Source organism: Calidris pugnax, unplaced genomic scaffold (assembly GCF_001431845.1).
Source record: "Calidris pugnax isolate Ruff unplaced genomic scaffold, ASM143184v1 scaffold326, whole genome shotgun sequence".
Taxonomy (NCBI): domain Eukaryota; kingdom Metazoa; phylum Chordata; class Aves; order Charadriiformes; family Scolopacidae; genus Calidris; species Calidris pugnax.
In genome coordinates, this window is record NW_015091265.1 from 1,806,513 (window position 1) to 1,819,064 (window position 12,552).

General features: G+C 39.1%; 1 protein-coding gene across 2 annotated transcripts in view; it reads left to right on the forward strand.

The window, feature by feature from the left end:
• VCAN (versican) overlaps positions 1–12,552 on the forward strand; it is a 117,085-nt gene that overhangs the window by 91,246 nt on the left and 13,287 nt on the right. For both annotated transcript variants that reach the window (XM_014960516.1, XM_014960517.1), the window contains 2 exons: positions 4,457–4,615; positions 5,377–5,459. In XM_014960516.1, the coding sequence (XP_014816002.1) occupies positions 4,457–4,615; positions 5,377–5,459 (242 nt within the window). The remainder of the gene's footprint in view (positions 1–4,456; positions 4,616–5,376; positions 5,460–12,552) is intronic.

The following is a 12,552-nucleotide window of genomic DNA, read 5'->3' on the forward strand; positions in this document are numbered from 1 at the left end:
TTTTCAAAGTATGGATGCATATTCTGCCTGCCACATTCGAACATCACATCTTAAAATGCAGAAATATCCCAAAAACACTTTTTCAAAGGGTGAGTGCAGGCTACAGTAGATTTTGATGCAAGTTTTGTCTTGGGGGGAGCCATCAGTCTTTCCATTATTGTGCTTCAGTGAAAAGCCCTTACTAGAGCTCTCGGTGTCCAGATAAATGAGTCCAGAGCTCAGATTATCCCAGATTTTCTGCCTGAAGTGTTGCTTTGCAAGCTCCATGTTTGGGGAAGGAAGAGGGTTGTTTGATAATTCCATCTCACACTGGGCTGGTGGAACCAACTGCATAGTCCCCAGGGACCAGTGGGGTGTATGGAAGCCCGCAGCTGCTGTTGCATTATCTGTTTGTGGTGAGGAGTACCTGACTTCATGAAGAGTTACATGGGAAACAAGAAAATGGTACAGACTTGCAATCTGAACCTCAGTTTCCAGAATAAGTGATCCTTTTGAGAGCTGGATGAGCACCTGTTTATATTTTCCTTTTCCTTCCTTGGCTGGCTAGAGTTTCCTTTCCTTTTTTTTCTCCTTCTGCCACTCTAACTGGTGCCTACCTGCTTTCAAAGAACGGTGTTTGTGTTTTAAACTTAAGGCTTGGCTTTGTCCACTGCAGGATCTCTGCAGGCACACCTAGGCAAGCCTGTTTACCAAATGCAGCTGCGTGCACGGACCCCTGTGCCAAAATGGCACATATGTGTTTGTTACGGGACATGCCTCCCTGGGACAGTACAACCAGCTGTTCTCTTCCAGGTTCTGAAAACACAACAACTGGTTTTTTTCATCATCATATCGGGAACAATGTTTTTTTTATAACCCAAGTTCATTGTTCAAATGTCTGCAACTACTCCCGTCTCGTTTGATTCACTTTGTTCTCAGGGCTTGGTAGCTTGGGATGGAAGTATTTGAGAAGGGCTCAGTGCAACGATACTTTCTGAAAACAGATGGTCTCTAACTGATGTCTTTCAGCTGAGAAGGGATTATTTTGGGCATTTACCAGAGAAATGGTTTCTCCTCAAGATGTGTGGGCTAATGGGCCTCAGGCATTTGTTCATTAGCTGAAGACAGAGAGTCACAGATAAAATTCACAGCCGAGTGAGACTCTCTTTATGTTCTAGTACCTGTGTTTCAGTCTTTATTTTCTTTAAGCCTCTTATGGAACTTCCTTTAAACAAAGGACCTATTGTCAGCAGCTTATTACAGCTGTTGAAATAGTGGTACCTATCTATGTATTAAACCTACAGAGAACTTTTTTTTTTTAATGCAGTGTTTAGAGACGTTGTTATACATGTAGAATTGCATTTACAGAGAACAGAAGCTGTGTAAGTGACTCCTGCACACAGCAGTGAAAACACCTGTAAATTGTCATAAATCTTAACACTAGTCAGACAACTTTTAAAACACCATAAATAAGGCAAGCAGTGTTTCAGTCTTTCCATTGCTTTCTGGAATAAGGTTATGGAAAGCTGTGATTGCCTCCCTGGGTAAGTGTACAATGAACTTGCAGTATTGTATTCAGTAAGTGCTTGCACCTACTCTGCTCACAGGTGATCGGGTCAGAAAATTTACAGCCACCTGCAATTATACTTTAGTGGTTCAGTAAAGGCACTGGCATCTTATACCCATATGGAGCCCTTACCTTTGTGTCACACTTTCAGCTTTGTTAATGTAGTAAGATACATTCAGGACAAAACACTACAGAGATGAAACAGCCCTCACATTTTTTTTGCCCCGTTTACATTTTTCATCCTCTAGCCTCCTGCCTCCCCTTTTCCCCATTCCTTTTTCCCCTCTTCTCATCAACCTCTCCTCTCAAAAAAAAAAAAAAAAAAAAAAATTCTCGCTTTCCCTTCTAAAAATCCTATGCATTTTATAGCCATCAGGTCTGTCTTTTTCTGCCTTTGTAGATTTGGGCTACAAACAGGTGTAGAAGAGGTTATTCATCTTTTCCCTTTTGGAAAACATACCATTTTGGATAGGAGGAAGGAGTTGTACGTGCGCTGCAGTGCACGCATTTCAAATAACAGTACCTATCTCATTGTTTGGCATCCTCTATCTTAAGAAGAGAAATTTCATTATTTCTGATTCATGCTTAGGCCTGTGTTTCCAAACCTCTTTGTCACCCCTATGTGCCTCTCAGCTGATCTTCTCTCAAATTGTGCACTTCTTCCCTAGCAGAGGCCAGGGAAGGCTTGATTAGAATAGCCTAGAAATGCTCTCTGGCCATGACTTTCCTAGCATGCAATACTGCTTGTTATTATCTGACTTCTTTCCTGTGGGACAAGGGAGTCCCTGAACAAGATGAATAATAAAATCTTAAGTGCCTTCATAAAGGACATAGCCCTGTTAGTCAGCATCGTGTGGTTAAACAAATGTTCTAGAAAGCCAAAGGCAGACTAAACTTTAAAATGGCCTAGATGCCAGAGATTAAAGCTGTATCTGTAGCCTGCACCTCATACGGAAGACAAAGAGGGAAAAGATAAAAAAACTAACAAGTTGGTAGTATAGATTACATTCCTTTTTCATAGCTGGGATTACTCATGGCACAAGCAGTTTTCTACAGCTTAGGTTGTTGAAAATAGAAGACAGATGATCAGCATAAGCTCCATTATGCCTTTGTATTTGGTATATTTATGTATGTACTGATGACTTTTAGAACATGATTTTGATACCAGACTCCTAAGACAATGACTGAATCACAGAAATTCTGGTAAGCCTCTGAAGTGTTGCGTTTGCCTTTTTTAAATCCATTTATGTACATTTAAAGTCTAGTTTTTATCATGGGATAATTAAAAACTTTTTTAAACAAAAAGACACTTTGGTGCTTCAGGATGCAAATAGCCTCAATTCCTGCTATGAATTAAGAACCAGGCTTAAGTTGTGAGATAATTATTCTACAATTGTCTTTCACGTGGTAGCTGCTTAAACCTAAGAAATGCCATAGCTAAAGAATTTGTAGTCATATGTTGCTGGCACATTCTGGAATATTTGGCTTTTTCTATAGTAATGCAAAAAGACCAAAGTGTGTTATTGGCTATTGACTATATTGACTTACTGAAAATCAGAAACCCAATTTCACACCAAGAATGTATCCATACCTCTGGAAAGGCCAGATGTTTGCTTTCAGGCACAGTTTTGTTTGGGGATTGATAAAACTTCGTGGGAAGTGGCAAATTCCTGTTTGGTGGGTGGGGAAGGCCAAGCTTTGTGTTTCTGTTCTTCAGCGTCCTGCAACTGAGGCCCTTCAGGGTGAGCCATCGTGTGTTTAGATAGCTGGAACCCACTACAGGCAGAACAAGCTGTAATCTTGTGCTGAAGTGTGCTTTATGATGCCACTTCATCTGCCATAACTCAAAACAGTCTTGAGCTTTCCCTGTTGTTTCTCCCATTCCTCTCTAAAGCTCTCTCTCTTCTAACTGGCAAGTTTTTCTCGTCATCAAGCACACCTCAGACACATTCGGGCATCATATTTGTTATGCCAGTCTTACTAATTCTGATTTTTGCCCGTGATTCATTCCTGCAGTGTTGGGGCAGAAGCAAACATGGAACTGTAACTTTGTTGTTTCTTGCCATCTATTCAGTTTACAGCTGCCTAACCTTGACAAAATAATAAACGTCAAATCCAGGGATTGTTACCGTTCCAAGGCTCATGTTTATTTCTCTTTAGATGAAAGGATACAGTGGCTGATGTGAACTTTTCTGTGTTATGCGTCCTTATCAGTACCATCCCTCATACAAGCACAGACAATGTGCCTTTCATTACTTTGTATTTCAGCTTTACAGTCTTCCTTAGAAACTGATGCCTAACGCCTATTAAGGTAGACTTTGTTGAGAAAGATGAGTTTTGGAGGAGGATTTGGAGGCGTAAGTTCAGAAAGAAAGTAACTGCAGCTTTGCATCTGTGGACTGAGCAACCAGAAGCACTTTCCTTCATATTATTATCACTTATCAGTTTCTTCCAAACCAAGGTAGTTCAGCATAGTCATTCAGAGAAGTATTTGTCCTTGCAAGTAAAAATTCCCATCCACTGATGCAGACTCCGAAATTCAGATTAAATGTTGACTAACTGCAGTCCAACACCCAGACATTTCATTCATCCTGAGTTATGGACTAAAGATATCCTCCTGGCACTGTCTGGACACTATGCAAATCCATCAGTGGAGGCTCACAAAGGTGCCAGTTGCAATTATGCTCCTTACATAAGTAATATTCTTGCAGCTTGTACTGAAACTGGGTAGATAGACCTACCTAAAAATGTAATAAGGTCTCAAGGATGAGTGTGGATTCTTGCATTTATACTACTTAATGAGTGGGCATCTTCTTGAAACTTTGCCCTGCAGAAAATCTGTTCGCTTGCATGAAGCGTTCCGGTGTTTCACACCCTTTTACAGAGATGTGATTTATGTGTTTGTCACAGACACGGAGACCTGTGATTATGGCTGGCACAAGTTCCAAGGACAGTGCTACAAATACTTTGCCCATCGGCGCACGTGGGACACGGCTGAACGGGAATGCCGTCTCCAGGGAGCGCACTTGACAAGCATCTTGTCTCATGAAGAGCAGATCTTTGTGAACCGTATGTACTGTTACGATTCTTCTGAACAAGAGTGGACACTTGGAGGTTCAGAGCTAGTGAAATACCTTCCTCATCACTCAGCTTTTCCATATCCAGCTTAAAATACGCTTTTAGAATGTTTAAAAGGCACATTTTGTGTTCTTCATGTTTATTTTTGCAGTCAACAAAAGTTCCCTATCACTATTAAGTTATTATCTGTTACATACAAAGTGCTTTTGTTTTGAGGAACAGGTACTATTGTTTTGGCATTGGAAGTTGATGAAATATTTTTTTTCTGGAGACTTTAGGGGTTTTTTTGCACCTGACATCAATGGCCAACGCCACCATATATTTTTATATATTAAGCAGACATAAAGCAATATGTGGCACGATCTGGACAACACTGGTTTCAACCTAACCAAAACTTAAAAACAGTAGATTAAGATACATGCTTTTATTATTTTAATCTTTTTTACTTTTTTTTTTTCTCCCCTTCATATGCATATTTCATAGGAAATGAATCTGTTTTCTTTGGGAGACACCATCAGCAGGGAAGAGACAAGATGGTTTAGAACTGTTAGATGAGAATCTCATTTTTACAGACATCCCAAATTAAACTTGAAAAGCTGAAAACCAGCCTGTAAATAGTTGTTTTCATAATGAGTGGAAGAATCTTAAGAACAGGATGTCTGATTCATTCTGTGCAAATTCTTTTTATTTTGTTTGGTGAAATCTTTTCCATTTATGGGAAGGCTAATAGAAGTATCCTTCTGGTTCCTTAGGTATTGGGCATGACTACCAGTGGATTGGACTCAATGACAAGATGTTTGAGCGTGATTTCCGCTGGACCGATGGTAGCCCGCTGGTAAGATGCCTTTGAAATTAAATCACTCATTCATTTCTTTTTGTGGTGGCTTATCAAATTCCCACCAATGATGAGGGAAGCTGCATGAAAAAATGCAGTCACTAAATATGCACCCAAGCAAACAGCCAGCAAACGTTTGCTTTGGGATAAGTACTATTTTGTGGTATGGTTCTAAAATCTTATCCTTAGTTCTTATTATTGTATATGTGGGAGCTATGAAAGCTTCCAAATGGAAAAACTCAAAAAGCCTGAGACTGTAATTTAAGGGTCTCTGTTGGAGCTGGTTTGTGCTCTTCTGGTCTTACACAAGGCCACATGGCAATTCTCCTCTCTCTTCTGCTTATGGAGCAGAATGCATTTTTTCAGACAAGGATATGGCATTCAAGCTCTTGCCTTCACTGGGTCAGTGAGACTGCATGAAGGAGCCTCTCAAGTATTGCTGGAGATTGTTCTAGCCTATATGGCTGTTCTGCAGCTAGGATGGAGAAGCAGCCATCCTTAAGTGGTTCAGGAGGCCTGTAACCAATAATCTGTCCATAAAATTTTAAGATGCTGTTGATACCTCTTACTGTCTTAAAACAAGAAGGAAAATCAGCAGAAGGTGAGGAAGAACACTCTTTACCCACCTTTAACCTAAATCAAAGAGGTGATGGATACAGGAAATGGCTGAGCTCTTTCCGATTCAAAACAGTCTCTTTTGTAGAAGGGGCAGGTGATTTATTGCTGTTTGGCACCCATGGAAGAACATTACATTAAAAAAGACCCCAAACTGGTTATGCTTATTATTTTCCTTTCCAGTTGTGAATTCTTAAAGCAGAAAGCATCTGGACGCACATATATATGTGCTCACACACGCACACAATAATCATTGCTGCATACCATGTGGCTACAACTTATGTTGAAAGACACCTATGGTGAACCAGGCTTCATTTATTACCATCTCATGTAACTAACCAGAGGTTTTAAGTCCTCTAAAATTACTTGTAAATAGGCCATTTCTTAGGGAAACTACCACGTGCGGCAGGTGACAGCACAGTGGGGGAAGAAAAAGATGATAAAGCTTTTGTTGCCTGACCAGTTGCTCAGTGCGTCTCTGGTGGTACCAATGCACCCATTTGTGCCTGGAGCCACAAAGTCCTGCAGGACACAAGCATAAGAGTTTGATTTCATCATTTTGTCTTGCCTATCCTAATGTATTTTTGGGAGCACAAGATGGGCCACAGCCTTGAACTCTACTCTTTCTGGATGAGTTCATTTTCTGTCTTCTGACGTGGCTTCTTAAACCTCACTGACAGTAACAGGCACCCTCTGAGGGTGGTTCATGTTTGGTTGGAGCTCAGGGGTGGTCTGGGGCTTTCTGTGGTGCTTGGTGAAAGAGCCTACACTTCACTAAAGGATCTAAAGTTAGGTGAGAGAAATTTGAGCATAAATGTAGTGCCTGAAAGGACAGTGCATCTTCCACTGGGAAGTGTAGAACAAGATAAGTGCTCATGTATTCCAAAAACAAATTTTATATGTCACTGAAAGATGAATTCAAGTAAATGAAAACTGGGAGTGAGATTCAATTTTTTAGTTCAGGCTACTGGGCAAATGTATTACATTTTTACTTTAATTTACAGTTTTAAGAAATGAAGATATTCTAGGAACAGAATATGACCATCTGTTCAACAGATTTCTCTTTTGATTGATCTTTTTTCCACTTTATTTTTCTTTTCTTTTTAACAACTTCCCTCTGCCTCTTCCTTCGGAAACAATTTAGGTGTCTCTTGAAATCATTTATGTTCATTGCTTCAATAGCTTTCCCTCCTAACTTACTCCATACGGTTGCTGGACACCATGGTTCTAAGCAGCTTCCTCATTTGCTACTTTTCCCTAGCTTTTAGCTTACTTTTCATACTTTCTAACCACCCTTCTGGTTACAGTGATTTATTACTTCTCTGGTAATTAATAGGAACAATAACATAATTAAATATATGCATCACGTGTATTATTTCCCTGATGATGTCTTAAAATTCCAATAATTTTGAATACTGTGTAGGTAAAAAAATTACATCATTTATGTATTTGCAGGTGAACAGTAGTAATGATAGCGTTAAATTAATTAATATAATATTTGACCATAAAAATCAGCATCATTACATCAACACTCAGGTTCTAACTTGAATTTCTGAGATTAGGGGTAGCACTTGCATATAGCCAAAATACAAATAGCTTTCTTGTGTTTTACATATCAGGATGCATCTGTAGTTCAGCTGTTTCTAACTTTGTTGCCCAGCTCTATCCTTTCTCCAAGATAATATTATCTATCTACAATTCTATTCAACGCTTCTGGCACAGAGGAAGATTTGTCAAGCCTGCTGAGGATTCCCCTGATATAAAAGATTTCTTGGAGATACTACCAGAAAAGTAACTCCAACTCTTAGACTGTGCATCTACAAGTGATGTACATTCATTTTTATCTTGATGCTGGTTCAAATTTTCTGCCAATAACAGCTTGGTTTAATTTGAAAATCACTCTTACATGATTTTATTAGGGTTTGGATTTTAAAAAAATGTTCTGATGCTTGGTATGCTTAAAAGAAAAAGCAAATGAACAACAACAGGAAGACATGTTGAGGATGGAATTGTTGGCCTAGTGCTGCAGTCGTCAATCCACTACTGCCCGGATGAAAAAGCTGAGATACATTTTAGTGATTTCTCTTTCACATGAGTTTTCTCTCTGAATAAAACCTCCTCAAATTGGGAGCCATCGAACCACAGGCTCTACCATTGAAGATTAGGGAACAAGTGTTGGATTATTTGGTACTCATTTTTCCATGGACATAAGAAAACCCAAAATTTAAATATTCAGTATGTTGAAAGGAACTCTTTTGCCAGGTGTTGGAATGTATTTTATTAGCAATTTCTGGAAAAGGGATCAAATACTTTTTTCTTTTTTTCCCTTGCACCTAAAGATATTTCAACCAATGAGTTCAATGGAAGAAAATAATCATTTTTTTGACATTTTCAGCTCATGCCAAGTTGTTTTTTTTCTAGATTTGAGGCTAAGTGCCAGCCACCATTAAATATGATGGTTGGACAAAGCACGTATATGAGTTCCTTAGTGAAAACCAACAAACATACTTCCAAGTGCACTGCACATCATTTCTAACTACAGTGAGCTATTGAATACACATGCCCACCTTAGCTATGTTTTGTGGACTTCATGGTTGTATGCAGCACTGGCCTATAAATCTTGTGCTGTCTCCCTTCCATTGGCTCCCAAAATTGGGGGGAGTAGCTTTTTTTGAGCACACTTGTTGTCAATTTAGTGAGATGGAGAATATAAACTCACCTCTGTCATTGGCCTAGTAGTGTTAGAAAATTTAAATTCTTGGATGAAGTTGCAGGAATTTCCCTTACCTCATTAGTCAATCAAATAAGCAAAGGCCATTCAGTTTTCTGTGCAATGTCCAAAAGAGATCAGTTCATGCCCCTTTAGTGGGATGGGAGGTTTGGGTTTTTTTAAGGTGTGTGGGACATGAGTGAGATTTTTAGAAAGTGAGTGTATAGAATTAAGGTTCTTATTGGAAACCTACATTGAACCTAGAGTACCCTTGGCAGGCTGCTGAAAACAGGGACAATTATTTTGGTGCCTAGTAGTGGACTAACTATAGTCAGCCACTTTTGATATCTTGGCATTCTTTTTTTTTTAAATCCTATAGAAAAAAAATGGCTTTTTGTAATTAATCAAAACCAGCATCAGTCAAAAAAGCCCCACTATTCCTGTGCATGTTTTTCATGTATCAACTGGAATTTATATTTAACTTCCAAAAATAATGGCAGTAAGCAAGCCTTGGAATAAATGAAGAGTGATCTTGTAAATACATGCCCTAATTCTCAGAGTTCCTCAAGGAAAATTTTGGTGTCTTGACTAATGATGCAAGTACAATCAGATTGAGTGATAAGCAAGGAACAGTATTTAAAACTTTTTGTTCCATGGGACATTGGTTTATATCTGCATTGAGTCTACCTGTTTTCCATAACAAGAACTTTTAGGACAAGGAAAATTATCATGACAAAATAGAAATGGGCACACACCTAAACCTTAGGCTCAGTTCCTGCAAAGAGAACTTGAGGAGGCTTTTTGATCTACCTCACTGAAGTGTTTGATGCATAGTTATCTTGTGTTTTTAAGGGATTTTGGCAGGTTTATTTCTTCATTGTAAAGTGGTTTTTAATTTAAAACTGCTTAGCAGTTTCCTGCCTTTCAGGCAAAATGCCGTAATCTTATGCAATCATTGGGCTGTGTAGATAAAGTCTCACCATCTCCTGGTAAAAGACAACTTTTCAGCATGCTGTACCTACTCCATCTCAAACACAGACTGGGCTTAAAAAGTGCAAAGTAACATGAATAAAGGAGTTGGGTTATACCTCTCATGTCCAAAAGTTTAGTTGTCAGTCCAGGTGCTACTTTTCCATAAGAAATTACTTTCCACGTAACTGATATTTAACTACACTGGATTTTATTGGCCAGGGCAATTTGCTTATATTTGTAATATTTTTTTGCAATTTCTTTAAAAAACAAATTGGGAGCTTCTTGGCTAAGGTCAGAGCATGTCTTCAAAGGAGCTCCTTGGCTAAGCTTAGGCTACCTTGTCCAATGTGCAGAACAAAATAAGCTATAATTACGCTCGACTGTGGAATCCATTGCTGGCCACCCATATGCATCTAATTTGTTCTGATTTGTTGTACTGTATCTGTATGGCAGGAAGCAATCTTTTCTCATCTACAATGTGTTCCTGCTTTCTCCTTTTTTTTTTTTCTTATTGTTTTTTTCCTGTTTTTGAAACAAAGAATTTTTCAGTGTTTCCGGTGGTTGGGAGAGGTGGATTCGTATTCTGGAGCTGATGGACCACATGAAAAACGCTTTGGCAGCAGCAATTGTTCCCCTTTTATATCAAGGGAAAAGAGCTGATTGCAGCTGTGTTAGTGCAACGTAAGAAGTGAATGCTCTTTCAGGAAACCTAGATATCCCCACTTGTGGTACAGGTTCAGTGAGAGTCGGAGATTAGGGACCACTGCCACAAGTGTTGGCTTGGGATACCAGCAACATTTGAGATCTCAAGGACCCTCAGGAAGGGAGTATGTAAGCTGCAAACTTTGGCACATCTGCCTAGTCCCTAACTTCGGGTAATTTGTCTCGAAGGTGAAGGTAGTGACAGCAGGTACTGAAGTGTGTTCAGAGAACTCACAGCACCTAACATTTTTAGAGCTCCATTAGTCATTACTTCCTGAAAATCAAGCCAATTTCTGCTCAAGACATTCCAGGTATGATTACATTGACAGATGGAAGAGGCAGAAAAAAAATCTACAGTATTTTAAAGAGCATATTTTGTTAGCCCTGCTTTTCTTCTATTGCAGTGTAGGCATAGGGCAGGTCTGTTGGCATTTGGTGTGGGAAAGCATTGGTTTTCCTCTGATTTACATTCTACATAGGAATTAAAATGGCTATATGTAAGGCTTTGTTTACGTTTTAAAAATTACATAATCAAAATTATTCTTGCACTTTTCTGTAGACTTTTCTCCCAGCATTTCTGTGATAGTGAACAACTCTTTAAGGATGAATCTTGGACAATCTTCACCCCATTATTATCATAGAAAGCTCTAACCAATAAAAACAACTACATTTGGGAAAATCGTAGTGATACAGGAGAAGAATGTGAGGTCTAAATAACCTCACAACTGTGTGAAAAGAGGAGTTTGTCCTTGTCTACTTGGATCTTTGTATAACTTCAAACTGATGTAGTACAAACTACAAAATAACAAAACTTACATTATCAGTGGAGGCATTTAATAGTTGGCTTGATCAAAGGAAGAGCGAACACAATGTGACATTTGAAAATATCTTAGGGAAATTGAATTTAAATAATTCACTTAGTTCTGTGAATAGTAACTTTTACAGCTGTAAAGCACACCCATCCAAACAGAAAAAAAAAATCCGGTGTTGCTTTTGGCAGCTCCTCCATTGTATTTGGATTGCTGGTGTTTCACTGTTAAGGACCCTTGTGAGCAGGCACAGCGGTGAAGGAGTCCTTTGGAGCTATTCATGTTATGGATTAAGCACATATAGCTACTTGGGGTTATGCCTTGGGCCCCCCGTCTCACAAGGGGAGTTATTCATATCCTTTGGAAAATGCTGTTGATAATTAGTGCTTTGTAGGGCGGTGAGCTCACTCCCATTACATAAGATTAGTGCTGTAATAAGGAGCTGGCTAGTGTCTGTGGCCAGATTGTCTGTCACTTGGAGAATGCTGCCAGCTAGGAAAGTAATGGGGCATATTGCCACTTTTAAAACTGTCCAGAGACTCCACATTAGTTTTTCTTCCCTTCGGCATAGGAGCGTTTATGCTTTGTGCTTTGCAAGGCTGGACTTCAGGTTGTCAGTGTTAGGTAGGTACATTTTTCAAAAAAAACCCCAAAAACCAACAACAAAACAAAACAGAAGTTTAATTCTGGCAAAAACAAAGCCCTCTCTTTTCCTTCCTTTATTGGTCAGTGAATCAGAATGCTTTAACTTGAGCAAATCTGTAACTGCACCCCTCTTAGAAAGAGTAACTTTATTGAACACAAAAACCTTCAAAAGGCATGGAGCATTGTAGGGAAGGAGCTGCCTCTGAGGGTTAAATAAAGCAAACAAACTAAAAAGTACTGTAGTCAGCTGCAAACAAAAAGCTCATTGTGCCCATGTCCCACAAGATCCTTGGAGAAGGAGATTTTAAATCTACCAAATGTTTTGGTTTTGTGCTGCAGTCAGTCATTACAGCCCCTTTTTAAGATGCTCATTTGACCTGCATTTAAATGGAGGAGAACTATATAATGTTATTAATGACAGGTATATTTTTAGTTCAGTATGTTGTAGGCAGTAAGGAGGGCCTCTTGGACAAAGTGGGGTTTTGTCTCATTTTTACCAGGGGGGTCAGCAGTTACTTCAGAGCCTCGTTACGCTTGGCTCTGGGCTAAAACTCTCGGACAGCTTCAAACCTGCAGGAATTGTTGACATAAATGACAAAGTGCAGGATTTTCTTTTTTTTTTTTTTTTTTTTTTTTTGTT